The sequence below is a fragment of the Silurus meridionalis genome, chromosome 1, assembly GCF_014805685.1.
Source record: "Silurus meridionalis isolate SWU-2019-XX chromosome 1, ASM1480568v1, whole genome shotgun sequence".
Classification (NCBI taxonomy): Eukaryota; Metazoa; Chordata; class Actinopteri; order Siluriformes; family Siluridae; genus Silurus; species Silurus meridionalis.
The window spans coordinates 28,608,262-28,626,530 of NC_060884.1; the positions used below are offsets into that span (position 1 = coordinate 28,608,262).

Genomic DNA, 18,269 nt, shown 5'->3' on the forward strand with positions numbered 1-18,269 from the left:
GAAAGGGCAGAGGTGACTGTTCTTCTTAAGAAGTAAAGTTCAGGTCCTTAAATGAATACTTTATGAGGGTATACATATTTTATCAGTCAGTTATGTCCAGCACAATCATTTATGCAGCAAGGTGCTGAGTGAATGGTAATAACGCAAGAGCTACCAGCATACCGACAAACTGATCATTGAAGTGGAACAGGTCATTGGGCCTAAGATGAACTTCCCGGAAACGATAATTCAGACGAGCATCCTGAGGAAGCTGCTGCAAATCCGGGACAATTCTTCTCACACTGTCCTTGACTATCGAACAAATCAGCAGAGCATCTTCAGCTCCAGAGTGATCCAGCCATGCAGCAGTGAAGAGCCCTACAGGAGGTTTTTCATACCTTCTGTCAGATCAGTCTGAGTTATGAGTATAACTCATCCACCAAGTGTTGTCTAGAATTGTAAGCAGATATTTTCATACATGCACTCATGCACAATACCATACTGTTCATACTTTACATTATTTGTGGCATCTGTTATCATACCTTATATAGTTATAGATTATTACATTTATTACCTTATATCATATGCATCTATCTTACTTACTGACTTATAGATCAAACCAATTTCCCTTTTTTTCATCTCTGTATCTAGATACCAATCCTTCCTAACTTTTCTACCTACCCATATTGTGACTCTGACTAACAAGGTCACTTTGAAGGAACAAATGAAACCGAAAATATGATTGACTGTAAAAAACAAACAAACAAACAAAAATAATAATAACAACAATAATAATATTACAGTTTTACAATGTGCTCATGCCATTAAAATTGTAGAGAATTTGTGTCTGTACACACCAGTGATGCAGATGTTTCACTGTAAATTTAATTCATCAGTCTAATAACATATCCTTTTATACAACCCCATTTCCAAAAAAGCTTGAAATAAACAAAGTGAAAAAAAAAAAAGTAAAAACAGAATGCAATGATTTGCAAATTTTGTAAATCTATATTTTATTAAAAATATAGCATAGACAGTATATACAGTTTTAACTGAAGAAATGCACCTTGTGAATTTTATGACCGCAACAGGTTGGGACAGGGCCATGTTTACCACTGTTTATCATCCCCCCTTCTTTTAACATTTTCTATACTTCTGGGAACTTGAGAGATCCACTTACTGGAATGTTGTTCCGTTCGTGACTGATACTAGATTCTAGCTGCTCAACAGTCCTGGGTGTCCTTTGTTATATTTTTTTGTTTCATGATTTCTGGCCCATGCGTTTATTTTCATTACAAAATCATAACTTTATTTAATGCATTGTCACCTGAGGGCTTAAAGATCACTGCCATCTAATATTGATTTCTGCCCTTCTTTCTTGTGCACAAAGATTCTTCTAATTTCCAATTTGTTTGTTTGTTTGGTTTTTTGCACATTTTTAAATCAATTTATTTTTTACTTTTGAGAGAATCTGCCTCTGAAAGATTTTGTATTTATAAAGTACCCTAGTCAATTTCTTAGAAGTTCCCTCTGGCTGTTCCTTTTAGTAACATTTTTCCAGTCTTTTGTTGCCACATGCCAACTTTATATTTTTTTTAATGTTTTATTGTGAATACAATGTGGGTTTAAAAGATTTGTATATCATTGCATTTTATTTACATTTTTCTTGCTTTTTTGGAAATGTGGTTGTATTTTTAAATTAAAAGGACAAACTCAATGTTTGGAAAGCTAAAAAATATATATATATATAAATTCATTAAAAGTACCCTGAAATGTCTTTTTTTTAGATACAAAAAAAAAAGATAAATGTAGAATAAAAGCATACCCAATAATATGTTAATCTGCTCTCGCTCTCTCTCGTGTACTCCTGCTGCATGATGGGATGCTGCTCTCTAATCCTGACACATTTCTACTGCTGTGACTCCCCTCACCCTCTGGATCTGCCTGATTCATCCTGATGCTCTACCTCTGCACGGAGCTTTTTGCACTTCTGATTCATTTTCTGCTGTTCTGGATGGTCTCACATGGATACCATGTCTTTTGGAAAGATTTGCTTTTCCCAGAACCACCCGTTCTTTTTGAATACATTCCACTTGCATACACTTAAAAAAAAAAAAAAAAAAAAAAGGCAAAAGGGCACCTTTCACTAGGCTTATTATTTTATTATTATATATTTAAAACAGATATGTATATTGTACTTTTAACAAAGATTATAAACAAAGCAAAATAATTTGACTAAAATTAAAGAGGATGCACTTTTCACGATACTAAAACAGCAAAGTTAAGACTACTATGCATGTGCTATACTATTTATTTTGTTGTTCCTCTCTCCCTTGTGAGCTTAAACATGCCACTTTCACCTTTGACTTGCTTAATAAGGATCTAAATCTAACCAGTTTAGATTAATATGCTGAGAGCACTGTTCAAATCAAACTGAATTGATGTAACCTATGATTTATAAAGAAATAAGGCCCCCAATTTCAAATGACTGTTGTAAAGCTAGCAATTAATGGCCACTTCCTGCATTTAACCACAGCTCTTTGCATTCATCACAATGTATCAATGTATCATAATGAAAACGATGTTTTGTGCAATCAGAAGACAGCTTATCACCCAAGGAAAAAAACAAGCACACAACAAGAACACAAAAACAGTAAACAAGACCCAAACCTAGTAATCAAACCCGGCATAGTATATGTCAGAGAATAAAGTGAAGCGAACTAATAAATTGTGAAGTGACAACGGAAACACAGGGATGTTTAAACACAAACTAATCACAGAGGAAAACAGCTTTGACAAGAGATACACGAGAAGCAAAAAAAAATCAATGACGGGCTCGAAATATAGACTAGCATGGTTACATAAACCCATGAAAATTTAATAGCATGCTTTGAGCCAAAATGGACTGCTTGGTGCAAGGAGGTGGACTGCTGGTAGCTCAGGAGCACAGGAGACTGTGTAAGATGGTAGACTTCGGATCAGAAGATTGTGATTCAAATTCCACCACCACTAAGTTGCCATTGCTGGGCCCTTGAGCAAGGCCCTTAACTCAGTTGTTTGAATGGCAGTAGCGCCGTATATGAGCATCTGCCATATGCTGTAATGTAAATGCAAGGGGAGTAATCTTTGACAATCTTGCTGTAGAGGCTACTTCTCTTCAGCACTAAGTTTTTTGAAATAAAGGAAATTAGGAAAATGATTCTCAGGGTACTAGAGGGTTCCCTACTGGTCTAGGGGTTAGGATGCGGCGCTCTCACCGCTGCGGCCCGGGTTCGATTGACCCCAGCCATTAGGGTTGCACAAGCCAGTGCACTCTTAGTGCCGGTCCCAAGCCCAGATAAATGGGGAGGGTTGCGTTAGGAAGGGCATCCAGTGTAAAAACGTGCCAAACCAAACATGCGGATCATGAATACGGATGATCCACTGTGGCGACCCCTAATGGAAGAAGCCGAAAGAAGGTTTATTTTCAGGGTACCAGATTGTTTAACAACTATTTGGTAAAACCAGGTCACATGATTTTTACTGTCATTTCAGCCATTCAGTGAACACATTTAAAATTCACCTTCCACCATTATAATTAACTCAAACACAATTCAAGTTAACAAAGAAATCAGTTAAAAGGATGAAGATCAATGTTTTGGAAAGGCCTGGTCAGCGCTAAGAAATCCGATTGAAAACCTGTTGAAATCTCTCATCCATATTGAAGTACTTTTGTAGTGGTACATCAACATGGGCTTCATGTCCAATATGTCTGTTTCATGTAAATGTTTTTTTTTTAATTGTGATGGAGTCAAGCAGTGGATTTCTAAACTGTTTTTTTTTTTTTTTTCAGTATTTCTTCATGCTTAGCTGTTGGGGGGATTTTAGATGTCACTGTGAATTCAATGTGAATTGAATTTATGCTCTACTATAAAAATCTGGCATTTAAAGGTTAACAGCATTTTTGAAGGACAAGTTTAGTGTTTAGAGGAAGATGTTGTTAGCTCTGAGGATTAGTCTTACAGTAACCTTGGGAATTTCCGCCACCATAATTCATTCTTGCATATATTATTTATTCTCATTGCATATTCAATGTATTCAGGATGTTGCAAATTTTCAGCTGTTTTATACTTGGAAAAACAGACATGGGCAAAGACCATTAGGGAATAAAGGGAGGTAGGCAGCAAGAAAGCAAGGATGGAAGAAGACTTTTTTTTTAGAATTTCTGCTAATTTCAGTTGTGTATATATATATATATATATATATATATATATATATATATATATATATATATATATATATATCCCAAATCATAATCCTATCAAAAATCGCTAATAGATCACAGTATTTGATAGTTATAAATGTTTTCGCAAAGAAGAGCGGAAGACAATTGCTATTAGTTGGCAGACTAACCTACTGTGTGCAGTATTAAAATCAAAAGCTTCTTTCACAAGTATTAGTGAATAGGTTTTTATGCTTTCGAATGGTCCTATTTTTGTAAATTTCCATTGAATTAAAATTTTGTTTTACTTTAATAAAACCTTCAGTTTTAATAGGGGACTTGTACTGTATATTTAATACACAAATTTCTGGCTTTTTTTGTGAATCTTTGCAACTGTGTTACTTCTATCATGCCCTTTGATGAAATTTTGACTTTGGGCTGTTTTTCTCGATTTTGCCTACAGAGCACTCCCTTTGGTAATTGTTTACCAGTGAAACTTTGGTTCTGACTCTTCACCCTCATGCCATCTGGCCCAAAGTATTAGAGCATTTGTGCCACCAGCACCAGCCTCTGCAACAGCTTCTTCCCTGAGGCAGTGGGATTACTCAAATCCGGTCCACCGCACAACACTCACCTGGACTATTCTAACACCTAACCTAGTATGGCTCAATAAAACCTCACATCTGCAAAGCTGCATTAGACTCTTTGTGCTGCCAATAGTGCTGCTACATTTATTGCTTTATACAGTACACAATCCATTGTTGAAAAAGCTTTTCTACACAACAACGTTTGGTTGTCTTTCTTCTTCATTGTCCTGTCTATTCATTGTCCCACACTAATCTCACACTGCTTTTGCACTTTATGCAGGCATGTGTACTCTATTGTGTACTTCTATGGTCATCTCAAGTCATTTTTTTACTGCCATTTTCTTTATATTGCTTGTATCCTTTGGATGTAAATGCTGTTTCTCCAGCACAATGGTTCAACAAATGACTGTGCAGGTTTACATAAAGTGCACATGTACAACAAGGTGGGACAAGTGCAGGGCAAAAAACATGTAAAACACTGTGTGCAAAGTAATAATAACAGGACACAAAAATGTAACAGTGGACATTAGGGACGCAAAGATTCACCGTTTCGCATTTGTGCATTGGCATTGGCGTTAACAACGTGATGCATCGATTTTAATAAGTGTGCCTCAGGTACAAGTAGGCATTATATATTATATTATATTATATTATATTATATTATATTATATTATATTATATTATATTATATTATATTATATTATATTATATTATATTATATTATATTATATATAAATTATATATACACCGGAACTACATTATGAACACTGATCAGGCATAACATAATGATCATCAGCCTAATATTGTGTTGGTCCCTTTTGCTGCCAAAACTGTTCTGACCCATCGAGCATTAACAGCATGAACTTCTTCAGCAGTTTTGAGCTACAGGAGCTCGTCTGTTGGATCGGACTACATGGCCAGCCTTTGCTCCCCACATGCATTAATAAGCTTTGGCCGCCCATGACCCTGTCCCCAGTTCACCACTGTTCCTTCTTTGGACTACTTTTGATAGATACTAACCACTGCAGATGGAGAAGATCCCACAAGAGCTGCAGTTTTGGAGATGCTTTGACCTAGTCATCTAGTCATCACAATTTGCCTATATTTCCTGCTTCTAACATATCAAATTTGAGGAAAAAATGTTCACTTGCTGCCTAATAATATCCCACCCACTAACATGTGCCATGATGAAGAGATAAACATTGTTATTCACTCATCAGTAATGAGGTTATAAGGTCATAATGTTAGGTCTGGTCAGTGAATTTATTAATATTTCTTCCATTGCATTAAATCCCAATTGTGTTATAAGTGTATATAAGGTTGAATTGTATCGCATCGGTAGCTACTTCATATTTATCTTTAATGTATTGTATCGTTGGCAATGCACTGAGATACAAATCGCATCAGCCTTAAAGGACATGGACAGACAAAGTACTTGGTCAGTAAGAGCCAAGGTGGTCTTTCCTGCCAACATGTTGTTCTGTGCTTTGAACTGTACGTAAAAATTGCCCAGTGCTGCTGAGAGCAAGGCATCACCATCGCAAGCAAGTGGTGTGGCGTTGTACTCAGTGAAGGCATGAATAGTAGTCCCTAATTTACAATTGTTAGACTTATAATTTTTTGATTATTATAATAATAGCTATACAAAACTATTGTAAAAGTATTGTCATTTTTGTTTGGCAGGCAGATGCTGCCAGAATGTACATATTGTGAGATGCCTTACTCTCACCAGCGGTCGACAGAGTTTAGTCTTGATGTTAGTGCACAAATTATTTTCTGTGTTATTGCTGTTTCATAGCCCAGTTTTAGCTTTTTTTTTTTTACTTTTTTCAGCGTTGCCGGACACAAACAGAGTATGTTCAGCGCCGCCATCCACTAGCAAACCGGCGCTCAGCCACATGCCGGCTGCCACATATATATATACACTGTAAAGTTGTACAATAAATTTCTCAGTTTTGCTAAAGTACTATAATTTGTTCAATTATTAACAAAATACAGTATACTACCCCATACTAATCACCATTCTTTAAGACACTTTGCAAGGCTAGACCTGTCGACTTCAAGTTACGATGGGATCATCAGAATCGTAAGTTGGGAAATAGCTTCACTTAAGTTTTGCCAGCACCAGTGAACTTTGAGAATTATAATGTAAGCATTTATGCAATTCAATGTTCCATTCTCTACTTTTGTAACAGCACACAGTGAGAGTACCAATACTCCAACATTTACTTCAAAGTAGGTAGATTATATTCAACATCACTGTCATAACAGTGTACAGGCACAAAGCTAATAAAATGCGGTGATTTTGCTACACAGCTTGTCGGGAAGCCAGGGTTAGAGCACAGGGCCAGCCATGTTACAGTTCCCCCGGAGCAGATAGGGTTAAGTGTCTTGCTCCATGGCCCAACAGTGAAAAGCTTGGGGGTGCTGGGGCTTGAACTCCTAACCTTATGATCTTTTTTTATTTATTTTTTGAATGTTGTGTAGGAAAAAGTAAGATATTCTGCAATAAAATGTAGTGAAGAAAAAAAAGATTTGCCAAATGAAAATGTTCATTTTTATGAATATACTGATAAAAACTGATTAAAATATGTACTTTCTTACAGTAGCAATTGTAAAATATATACTGATAATGCAGTCTACCACTGCTGCCATATCATCAGGGTTGAAGATTTTCAGATATTTAATAATCATCTATGGTTTGGGTTTGCACATGCTTTGATGGTCTTGAATGAAGTTGTGAACTTATCTATGCTCTTTATGATGTAGCCAGTCACTGATGCAGGTTATTCCTCCATGTATATATGGTCTTGGAGAACAACATTTCATTCAAGTATATACAAGCAACAGAGAAATAACAAGAAGAGAAAACCCAATTAACTTGACTTGACATTTATTTTTGCACTGTTTACTTTTATTTTGTGTTTGTATTTTGCCTATCAATATCTTATATTTTTTAAGTAAAAGAATCTTACAGTATATTCATTGATTCAGTTCAGTTAAATGCACTGTATGACTGACTGAACAAAATAAAAAAGTAGAATTTATTATTAAATAAACCCAAGCAGCAACTATTAACTGTGTAGAAGAAAAAAAAAACAGATTGTTTTTTGCACAATAACTGGCACACCACCAGCAGCCCTGATGGTAAACAACATGCTTTCTGAAGTTGTTTATTGGATTCTAATATCCTGTGGCATATTTTTAGTTCTCTCATCCATATTGGAGTAGTTTTACACTGAGAAACTTTGGGTAAATAAGAATGGGCTTCATGTTCATGTAAAACATGATTGTGAGAGTGCCAAGCTGTGGAGGCCTCAACTTTTTTTTTTTTACTTTGTACTTCTCTATGCTTAGCTGTCGAGAGGGATTTCAGATTTCAAGGTGAATTTAATGTACATTTCTGAGCTCTTTTTCATAAGTCTGCCATTTAAAGGGTTCAAATAGTATTTTTTGAAGGACAAGTTCAGTGTTTAAACAGATGAAGTCTTCACTCTGAGGATTATTGTACTTACTGTAACCTTGAGAATTATTGGCGCCATTTAGGAGTAAAAATTAATATATAAATCCCTTCTTATTGCATGCTCATGTAATTAGGTTTGGGCAAATGTTCAACTTATGAACATTAAATATTTGGGAAAGCATAAATGGTCAAAGAAATACTTAAAAATATATATATTTCTTACGTTTATTTTACTCTTGAAATCCATGATTACTAGTGCTAAATTAAAATATAATAACACATAAAGTACTGCTTTAAAACTTATGCTGCTCAGCTGGACTCAAATGAAAATGCTTTGTGTTGATTAAACTCAGGATATTGCTGTGTGCGTCCACAAGTGACCCACACACACACAAACACATTTAAGATAGCCCCAGCTGTGCTCCGTCTTTCTCTCAGAGTCGTAATGAAGTTGCAGCTATAGTGAGAGGAATATGTGAGCTGATAGGATTTGATTCTTTGCATGTCTCTTTTGCTAGACCATCATCTATCAGCATAAATGTGTGAGACAGCCTGGGCTGGTAAGAGGTTACTCTCCTTGTCAATGCAAAGTGGATTTCTGTCCACCTGGCCGACCTATGCAGAAAGCAATTTGGTCTTCATGCATTTGCAGTGGAACAATGCATCTGAGCTACAAATGGCCAAAATATAGTTCATCTCAAAAATCTTATACTCTTTCCCTCTTTCTCTTGAAATTGCTACCAATTTAAATAAGTACTTGATTTTTTCTTTTTTGTTGTTATTGGTATGTGGATCTCTTCATATTTGGGTTCCTTTTATTTTATGTATTATTAAGAAAGCAATTAAAACATTAGCATTGTTTATTAACTATTTACATACACCGATCAGGCATAACATTATTGCCACCTGCCTGACTGTGTTTGTCCCTCTTTTGCTACCCAAACAGTTCTGACCCGTCGAGCATTAACAGCATTAACTTCTTCAGCAATTTGTGCTACAGGAGCTCGTCTGTTTGTTGGGACCACATGGGACAGCCATCGCTCCTCACATGCATCAATGAGCCATAGCTGCCCATGTCACCAGTTTACTACTGTTCCTTCCTTGGACAACTTATGATAGATACTGACCACTACAGACCAGGAACACCGCACAAGAGCTGCAGTTTTGGAGATGATCTAAACCAGTCGTCTAGACATCACAATTTGGTCCTTGTCAAACTCATTCAAATTCCTTACGCTTGCCCATTTGCTGCCTGATGTATTTCACCCAGTAACAGGTGCCATGATGAAAAGATAATCAGTGTTTATCACTCTGTGATGTTATAAACCATAATGTTATGCCTGATTGGTGTATATTTTTCTTAGTTTAGTGTACTAGGTAGCTGCAGTTTGGAGGCTGGAGCAGAGTCCAAATCCACTGGAAGCCAATTACAGAAACCAGCTGTGTGTTCATTGGCCATTTAAAGGACACAATGCCTGCCTCAGACATTCCCGATTTTAACTGCACAGCATTCCCTGATGTTCCCTCTTACACTCCCAATGGCACTATTTAGACCAGGCAGCAGCCTCAGTCCAACTGTTTATGTCACTAAAGAAATTCGAAAAACACACTTGCCCATAGGGTGATGGAACAAAATGACAATAGCCTATAGGCAGAGCTGTACACTTAGCTCTAACCATAACATTTCACTATACAGGGAGTGTATTGTTAATACTTATGATTCGAGCCACTTCAGGAAATCTTCCTGGATGTCACTGTGAACAGTCTCCTACAAGGTTTCTGCAAGGTCAGCATCAGCCCACCCAGTCATGACCTTTGAAAAGCTGGCAGTAATTTAAAGGATTGCAGGTTCCTCGCATCATTATGGTATACTGTACATTATCCAGGCAAATTTCAACCCTGGATTTTGCATGGTTCATCTATGAAAAGTTTGAACCCCAGTTATGCTATGCTGTTGGCCCTGAAGCAAGGCCCATAGTCTGCTTCAGGGTTAATGCTTAATTTGCTTAATTTGCTTTGGGCAAAATAAAAAGACTTTATTTGTCATATTTACATTACAAGAGAGTGAAAAACTTTCTGTGCATATCCCAGCTTGTTTGGAAGTAAGGGGGGATATGAGCGCAATGTCAGGAGCCCCTGGAGCAGATCGGGTTAAAGGGCTTGCACAAGGGCACAACAAAAAGGTTAGCTCAAAATAAGTGTCAAAAGCAACTTGCAACAGAGATAGAATACAACTAGCATTTGGGGATTAAGTTCCTTTATAAAGAAAGGGGGCTATGAGAGCTTTGTGGTGTGTGGATTTGAACTCACAACCTCATCAGGTTTACTACATCCCTTATTGATCTAATTGTGATTTTATAAACACCAGATCAATAAGGTTTCTTTTTCCTTCTGGTGGTTTTCTTTTAAAAGTTTCTTCAGAACCATGAATCACCCAAGAACAACTTATATGATGATTATAAGAGAAATTGGCTGTATTTGTTGGAAATGTAAAAATAAAAATTGGCACTTGAATTACTTTGTCGGACTGTCTGAATGCATGCGTATGCAGTTCTCATCATCGTTGGGACTTATCTGGCATTCACAGAACCACATATGCAACTAAGACCATTTCCTGTTCAGCAGGCTACACTTGTTTCCTTTACATTTGCTTCTTTAACTGAATCCCCTCTGCTGGGAGTCTCATCATTCAAAACAAATTTTGAACAGTATTTCCCCTGATGCTGCATAAGTGTATGGTTATGCAAGATCAATTCCCATCTATTAACCTAAATTAACCTGAAGCAACTTTTAAGAAGATTGTTCCCTTAAGATTTCTCATTCACTCTCAAAGAGGTCCGTGTAGAGAAGTCAAGGTTTGATGAGTTTTACTGGTTAGATGAGATTGCACCAGTGAGTATTTCAGATAACATAGGGACCTGCTGAACTCCAGGGTTTTGCTTGGCTTCTATTATTTTAATTGTTATGTCAAGCAAACCTTTTTTTTTCTTTCACCCAAAGAGCTTAATGCTACAATCAGCACTTTAATCACTAGAGGCAAAAACAATGTGATACTACGTAATAGACCTCTATTTATATAATCGGACCATCTTGAAACACATCTGGAAAGCCTACCCTTTGATTGTGATTGTAATTGTGATTGCAATTTACTTAAAAATAAAAAGATTTGTTGCTTAACCCTACTCTAAACAAACCTCCTGAAACCAAGAATTCAGAGACAGTGCATAAAAATTTCATTTATTTAGTGTATTAACAAACTCATGTTCTGTACATTTTTATCGACATTACCTCAGTAGTATTTCACAAATAATATGTTTATAAATATAAAAGCACATAGAACATGTAGTTAGGACATATGCCATTTTTTTTAACAAAATTATTCATATTGTCATAATGCATTTGTACAAATAACTGAGAAATAGTTCTACCATCAAATTCAACTTCTGCTGAAGCAGATACAGTTATATGCGAGTGTTACAGGATTGACAGATAGTGCTGTACACATGAAAAGGGCTAGATTCGCCCCCGAAGGATGGTCCGATTACACTGATTTACATGGGTACTGTTTTGTTATGCACATGATTAATGAAAAAAAACAGTACTTCGAAACAAAAACACAATTTCAATGACTTACATTTAATCTACTGATAATAATCAGTGGTATAAAAATGAAACTGTACTTGTATACTGTAAACCGTAAATGTGGATTGAAAATGAATAGGCAATGTGTGGACTCCGTTTGTCCACTGAAAGTCATAGTTAATGTTCCTTAAAAAAATGATAATAATTAATGAGTGGAATTCTTCAAAGTGTAATCTGGTTTATGCTTTAGTGTTAGAAATGGAGTAAAGTGTCTGATTAGCTACATAGTTTAGTGGTTTCGTACTCCATTGAGTTGGGCTGCTTGGCACTAAAGGCCTGTAAAGCAGACTGAATTCGGACCACGTCATTAGTAGAGAGTTTGAGGCGATGGCGAAGTAAGCAGGAGAACAGGTCCAGGGGCTGTTGGCCCGGTGGAGACAGTCTGTTAACTCGGTCTCGTATCTCTAGCAGCTGCAGCAGTGCTGAATCCCGGGATCCTTGTGTGTATGGATAGTCCAGCTGCAGGATCAAGTCCTGGATTGCTTCAGGATCAAAATGCATGCTGTACCCAAACAGCTGCATGTTGTTGATTTTCATGTAACCCAGATTCCGTGAGGAGTCCATGTATTCCAGTGGCTCATAAAAGACCGTTCCGTTCGCTTGCGCCGGGGCTGTTTTGACGCGACTCCTCAGGTATATGTGGACGGTCTCAAAAAACGTCTTCCACTTGTTTCCCAAAGTGAGCGTCCAGTTATAACAGTCAAGAGGAATATCTAACCTGGTCCTCTCCCAGTCAGGGTAATTGTTCTGGTCTATGGGCATGATCCAGCTCTCTGAGTGACTCCCTCCAAATGGGTTGATGTAAATAGACAACACAGGTTCCAAGGTGCTGTTCTTAGTAAGGCAGATCTGGAGGGAAATCCCCAAGAGCATGTGCACATGACTGGATTTAAACTTGTTGCTTTTCAGCGTCAGAAGCATCCTCTTCCTCCACGAAGGGTCAAACCAGTTGTTGAGCCTCACGTCGTTGCTAATAAACATGGCATGGATGCTGATTCGGCTGTCTCGCTTCTGGAGGAGATAGCGCAACTCTAGGTCTTGGAGATCGGTCTCAAATCCGATGTAATTATCTGTGGAGTCAGGGATGATGTTTCGGCACAGTCCTTGACTCAGGGTATAACCTGGGTTACAGCTGGCACACCTGGATCGGTTCTCATAGGAGCAGGAAGAACAAAGAGGCCCCTCACCCACCATGCACGGGATGATACCTTGGCAGGATGGGGTCTCATGCTGACACGAACAGGCCCTTCTTTCTTCCATATATGTACCTAGCTGATTGTTTTCGCTGCAGTACATAAGGGACAGGATGTAGTTCAGCCAATAGTTGTAAGATCTGTTGGAAGAAAAATATATTTTTTTTCAAAGTGACATATTTCATACAAAACCACTGAATTGATGAGACACATGATTATCTGTATAACTGTCCTTTTGAATAAACGTAATCATAAATATTCGTCATCAAATGTGCTAACCGGATTTGATCAACAGAACATCTTTCATGCTGTAATACAAATAACAGGCGATCATCCCCTCCTACGCCACAACCCACCCATCAACCCAGTTTCTCTTTTCTCCAACCAAACATGAAAGGAGACTGTGGTATGTAGACAGCGCTCTAATGGGAACGCTTCTAGTTGTTCAGGGCATTGAACAGGAAAATCAGAAATGGTGGTCAGTGTGCTCACAGCACATATATTGCTGACTTGTTCTCTTTTGTAAATGCGCTACTGAATTGAAGACATAAATCATGTGCTTACCCTTTTTTGGAGTTCTAGTGAACATACATACATATTATGCGTATATATTAAACTATGCTTAATTGGATATGGATATGTTATATTTATGCTTGCAATCCTTTTTACGTCCAGAACATAGTTACAATCTGAGTTTCCCTCAGGGAATGTATTAAGTGGCGGACCACAAGTTTGTTTAGTCTCTGCCTCGCATTTTCAGTGCATTTTTTTATTATTATTATTAAACTAGAGAACATACACAACAATGCCAGGGGTATAAAAAAAAGAAAGTAGAGTTAGCGCAGTGTCAATTCGGCTACTCACTCTGAAATAAGATTTGTTTTGCACATGCATGAAAATGCTAAAGAATCCATAGCGCTAGCTTTAGCCAGGAACTAGGAAGTGACTAGTGGCTAATGCTAGCACTATGGATTCTTTATGGGTTTTTTTGTCCAGCTTCAATAATTTGTTTTAAAAGGTTAAAATCCTGTCAATTCCACATATCGTGGGAGTGAATGAATGAAGGATGGAAGGAATGAAGACATTTGTAAAAGTATGCTGAAATACGTAAAACAGTTAAGTAGATCATCTTTAGAAAATGTAATATTTAAATGTGAACCACACACACACTAGCATACACATCTGTGTTACCCAAATCCAAACTACAAGCAATTTTATGTTTTGCATTTCGACCGTACCATTGTACGGAACCATGACTTAAAAACTGAGGTACGTAACAAACCGAGAATTTTGTGTACGTTTACACCCCTAATATACCCCTAATAATATTTAATATAATATATATTTTTATAGACAGAGAGATTAACACAGACTTAATTTTCACATCAAAAAAATCTCTGGTCATAAGTTAGGACTATTGGTTGAAGAAGACAGCCCAATTCACTGGTATTGTGACTAGGAATTATTTTCTCACACTGCTAGAATTTTATAAATGAAATCTCAGCTTGACCTACAATGCTCATCCGAAATCTATCAACAGTAGAACAGCATCGGAGCATGTAGGAGAACTGTGATTATAGTAGTGGCAATTGCAAAAAGCACACAAAATGTAAGAATTTTGTTTCTTTAATGTGGCGACCTATACCTGTATATGGTCTATTATAATGGGGTAAAAAAAGGGGCCAAGTAATAAAGGATGAAGTACAGTTTCCAGTTACCATTATTGCAACAGGATGCTATTTCATGCCTCCTAATTTTCAAAAGGTAATTTTTCACAAGTGTTTGCTGGATTAAACTAATTAATGAGGTAAGCTAAATGTGTTGACTCTAAAAAAAAAAAAACACAATTGGATTATTTATAAATAATTTTCAAAGATCTATTGTTCTGTGGTTTTTACCCAAGGTTAATAATAGTCCAGTTTTCAGAATTTAAATGGTTGCGAGTTTAAAAACAGCAATCAGCAAATGTGATTTGATCTTTCTATTAAGAATTTAAAAAAAAGAAACAAATAAAAAATATTTAATTATTCAGTTATACCGATTGGGCAAAATTGTGCTCTTAGTTTAGCATCATTTAATCAGGGTTAATAAATTATCTGGAGATTATATTAATTAATTGTAAAAGTTAGAAATTTGGAGCTGTCTGTAGGTCAATGTAAGAACAAGCAGTTTTTCAATAACTCTTCTACAAAGGTTTTCTAAGAGAAATCTAATCAGAAATTCCCATATCTACTGTTAGGGCAATAAATCTAAATATGCCTGAGAAAAAGATTTGCTGAAAATTGTAGCATTTTTGGGTTTTATACAAATTTCCAATGGGAATGCACCTGCAAACCGAGCTATTTTTAGAAGACATGGCAGTATTCCTTTCATCAAACATAGGTGGAAGTTACTGGAACATCCTAGACACTACTGGAACCTGGACAGAATGAAAAAAAAAAGACTTTTTTTTAGCAAGTTTAGTTTAAAAAGTAAAATATTTATGCACAAACATCCGAATCATTATTGAGATGTATAGTGAAGGATTCTTGATGTTCTGGATTTTTGTTGGATTTTTTCCCAAAAGCACTAGGAAACTTCGTACATGAAATCTTTTCATTACAATCTGCCTGGTTTTTTGCTTTGAAAAAAGAGCAGCACTGCTTGGTTGTGTGCATTTTATTAGGGCTGGACAATATGAGAAAAAATATACACAAATACAGTATCATGATACTAGATTGGAGATTTCTATAATATACAGTGCTCATCATTATGTATTCTAGCTAGCAACCCCCTTTATTTATATTAAATAAAAAATAGATTTATTTAGGCAATGATTGAGGTTTTATAAAATTACACTGAATCAACTACATCCATTAAATACCATTTCATTTGTAATTTTACAATTATACAAAAAATGCATCACTATATTTTAAAATACATCAAAGATATGTTTTTAAAAGTGTATTATGAAATCATTCATCATAATATCAATATAACATTGATATATCGCCCAGCCCTATATCTCATGTTTAAGGATCATCCCCGGACAGTATGCAGACAGGAGAAGCCACAATCATGTGATTCTCTGTAAATGCTACACATACATTTTCTACAAATCCAGATCTCCAACCTACTAATGGAATCTATTCTGGTCAAGAGGTCTGACTATGGCCCAGTTTAACAACCCTGAAAGTGAGTTTGGTGTATGACTGGAAAACCAAATCTTATCTGGCTTAATGCGCTTTTCATAGTCCTAGGAGATTTTAACAATCTGGTTGTTACAACCAGATTACAACTGGTCACAACCAGATTACAACTGATTGGACTTTCCAGTAAGACAATTATTCTAAACATGCATCCAAAACCACCAAGTCCTGCAGATTTAACTCTTTGACATGGCCATCAAAGTCTCCTGACCCCCCATATATAGCTCCTATATCGTTTATTATAAACATATATAACATTACTTTCTTCATTCTTAGACGGTTAGACTAAAAGCACATTAAAAGTTCTGCATTTCTCAAAGATACTTAGAAAGCTGGGGTCAGAGTACAGGGTCAATCATGATACAGCATCCCTGGAGCACAGAGGGAAAAAAGGGCCCAAGAGTGGCAGCTTGGCAGTAGCGGGGCTTGAACCCAGAGCTTTAACCACTGAGCTTTACCACCTCCCATTAATTTACTTTATTTAATTATTAATTAAATTAATTATTGACCTGACTGTATGGCAGGATTTCAATCTAGACATCATTCAACAATCAGAGAGGGCCATTCAGTTCACAATTCTTTTTTTGTTCAAACTTTAATAACTCCACTGAGATTGCTTTGGCAATCCTGCCTTATAAATCTGTCCAAATAAATTCTGTCCATATGCTGTTCTTCTGATGGCCCAGCTTTTAAATCAGGAAATCACAAAACACTGTGCAAAAATGCTTAAAATGCCCATGATGTGTATATATGCCAAGATGTCTTCAGCACAACTTATATAACGTGTCTTCAAAAACCATGGATGCTCTATACACTGGTTTAACTATAGCAAAGCAGATGGAATTCTGGGAAGAGTGTTTTGTTTGAGTCAGCCATTTCAGTCAGCTTCTTAGAATGTATTGAATGACGCCGGGAATCTGTAATCAACACGAGTTACGTGATCTGCTAAATAATGAGATATTAACTGAAGAGAATATGGTCTGTGCTCACTCAAATTTATGAACACGCATTTGAATAGATAATACTGGACTTCTTAAAAAAAAAAAAAAAAAAAAAAAAAAAAGAAGATTCAATTATTTAATTAAAGTATTGAAGGTTTAGTGTCAAGTCCTTAAAAAACATTAATTTCTAATCTAAAGATTTTTTAAAGAAAATTTTTATTTTATTTTGCATTGAACAAAGGCACTAAATAACAAAACGAATTAACATTAGAATCACTGAATCTTTTTTATTTAATTTTTTTTTAGATGAACGTATACACACCAAATCTTAACATTTTGTTTTATTTACTGAACACATTCAGATTTTGCTTTTGTAATAGTATGCATTTTTTTTAAAGAAGGTTTGTAGCATGGATGGGGATTTCTGCACATTCAGCCACAATAGCATTAATGTGGATAATTAAGGTAAGTTGGAATGCTAACTTTCATCTAAAAAGATGTTCAGTGGGGTTGAGGGCAGGGTTCTGTGCAAACTATATAAGTTCTTTCACTCTAGCCTCAGTGAATCATGGTTTTATGGAGCTCACTTAGCACACAAAGGTATTTTTATGCTGGAACATGTTGGAACCTCTTGGCTCCAGTAAATACATTTATAATGCTACAGCATACAACGTTATTTTATACAGACCCACGGCTGGGACTAAAAGTGTAATTGCATAAAAAAAAAAAAAAAACATATGTCCAGTGTGTCTAAGGATGGATTTATTTTGTTTAAACTCAGTTGGTGCATAAAAGTAAACAATGTGTTGCATCTATTTATAAAAGGTGTTCATCGGATACAAGTTTGCATTTGTATCGCAATGCACCATTTTTAACATCTTTTTATTGGTAAAAACTTAATTCTTTAAATAGAATTATTAGTGCAATGTGCAATACTTTTATTATTAATAAAGTGACCAATATTGTGTGACCAATATTTTATGGTTTATTCTCACTAAACTGTTTCTCAACTGCCTTCTCTCAGCACCACTGCTTTTACAGTACAGTACAGTCACATGAAATAAAATTAACATGG

General features: G+C 36.2%; 1 protein-coding gene across 2 annotated transcripts in view; it reads right to left on the bottom strand.

Moving 5' to 3' along the window:
- Window positions 1-11,353: 11,353 nt before the first annotated feature.
- The window catches only part of brinp3a.1 (bone morphogenetic protein/retinoic acid inducible neural-specific 3a, tandem duplicate 1), a 58,799-nt gene continuing 51,883 nt past the window's right edge, over window positions 11,354-18,269 (bottom strand). For both annotated transcript variants that reach the window (XM_046846871.1, XM_046846784.1), the window contains one exon: window positions 11,354-13,205. In XM_046846871.1, coding sequence (XP_046702827.1) covers window positions 12,089-13,205 — 1,117 coding nt within the window. In that variant the 3' untranslated portion in view covers window positions 11,354-12,088. The remainder of the gene's footprint in view (window positions 13,206-18,269) is intronic.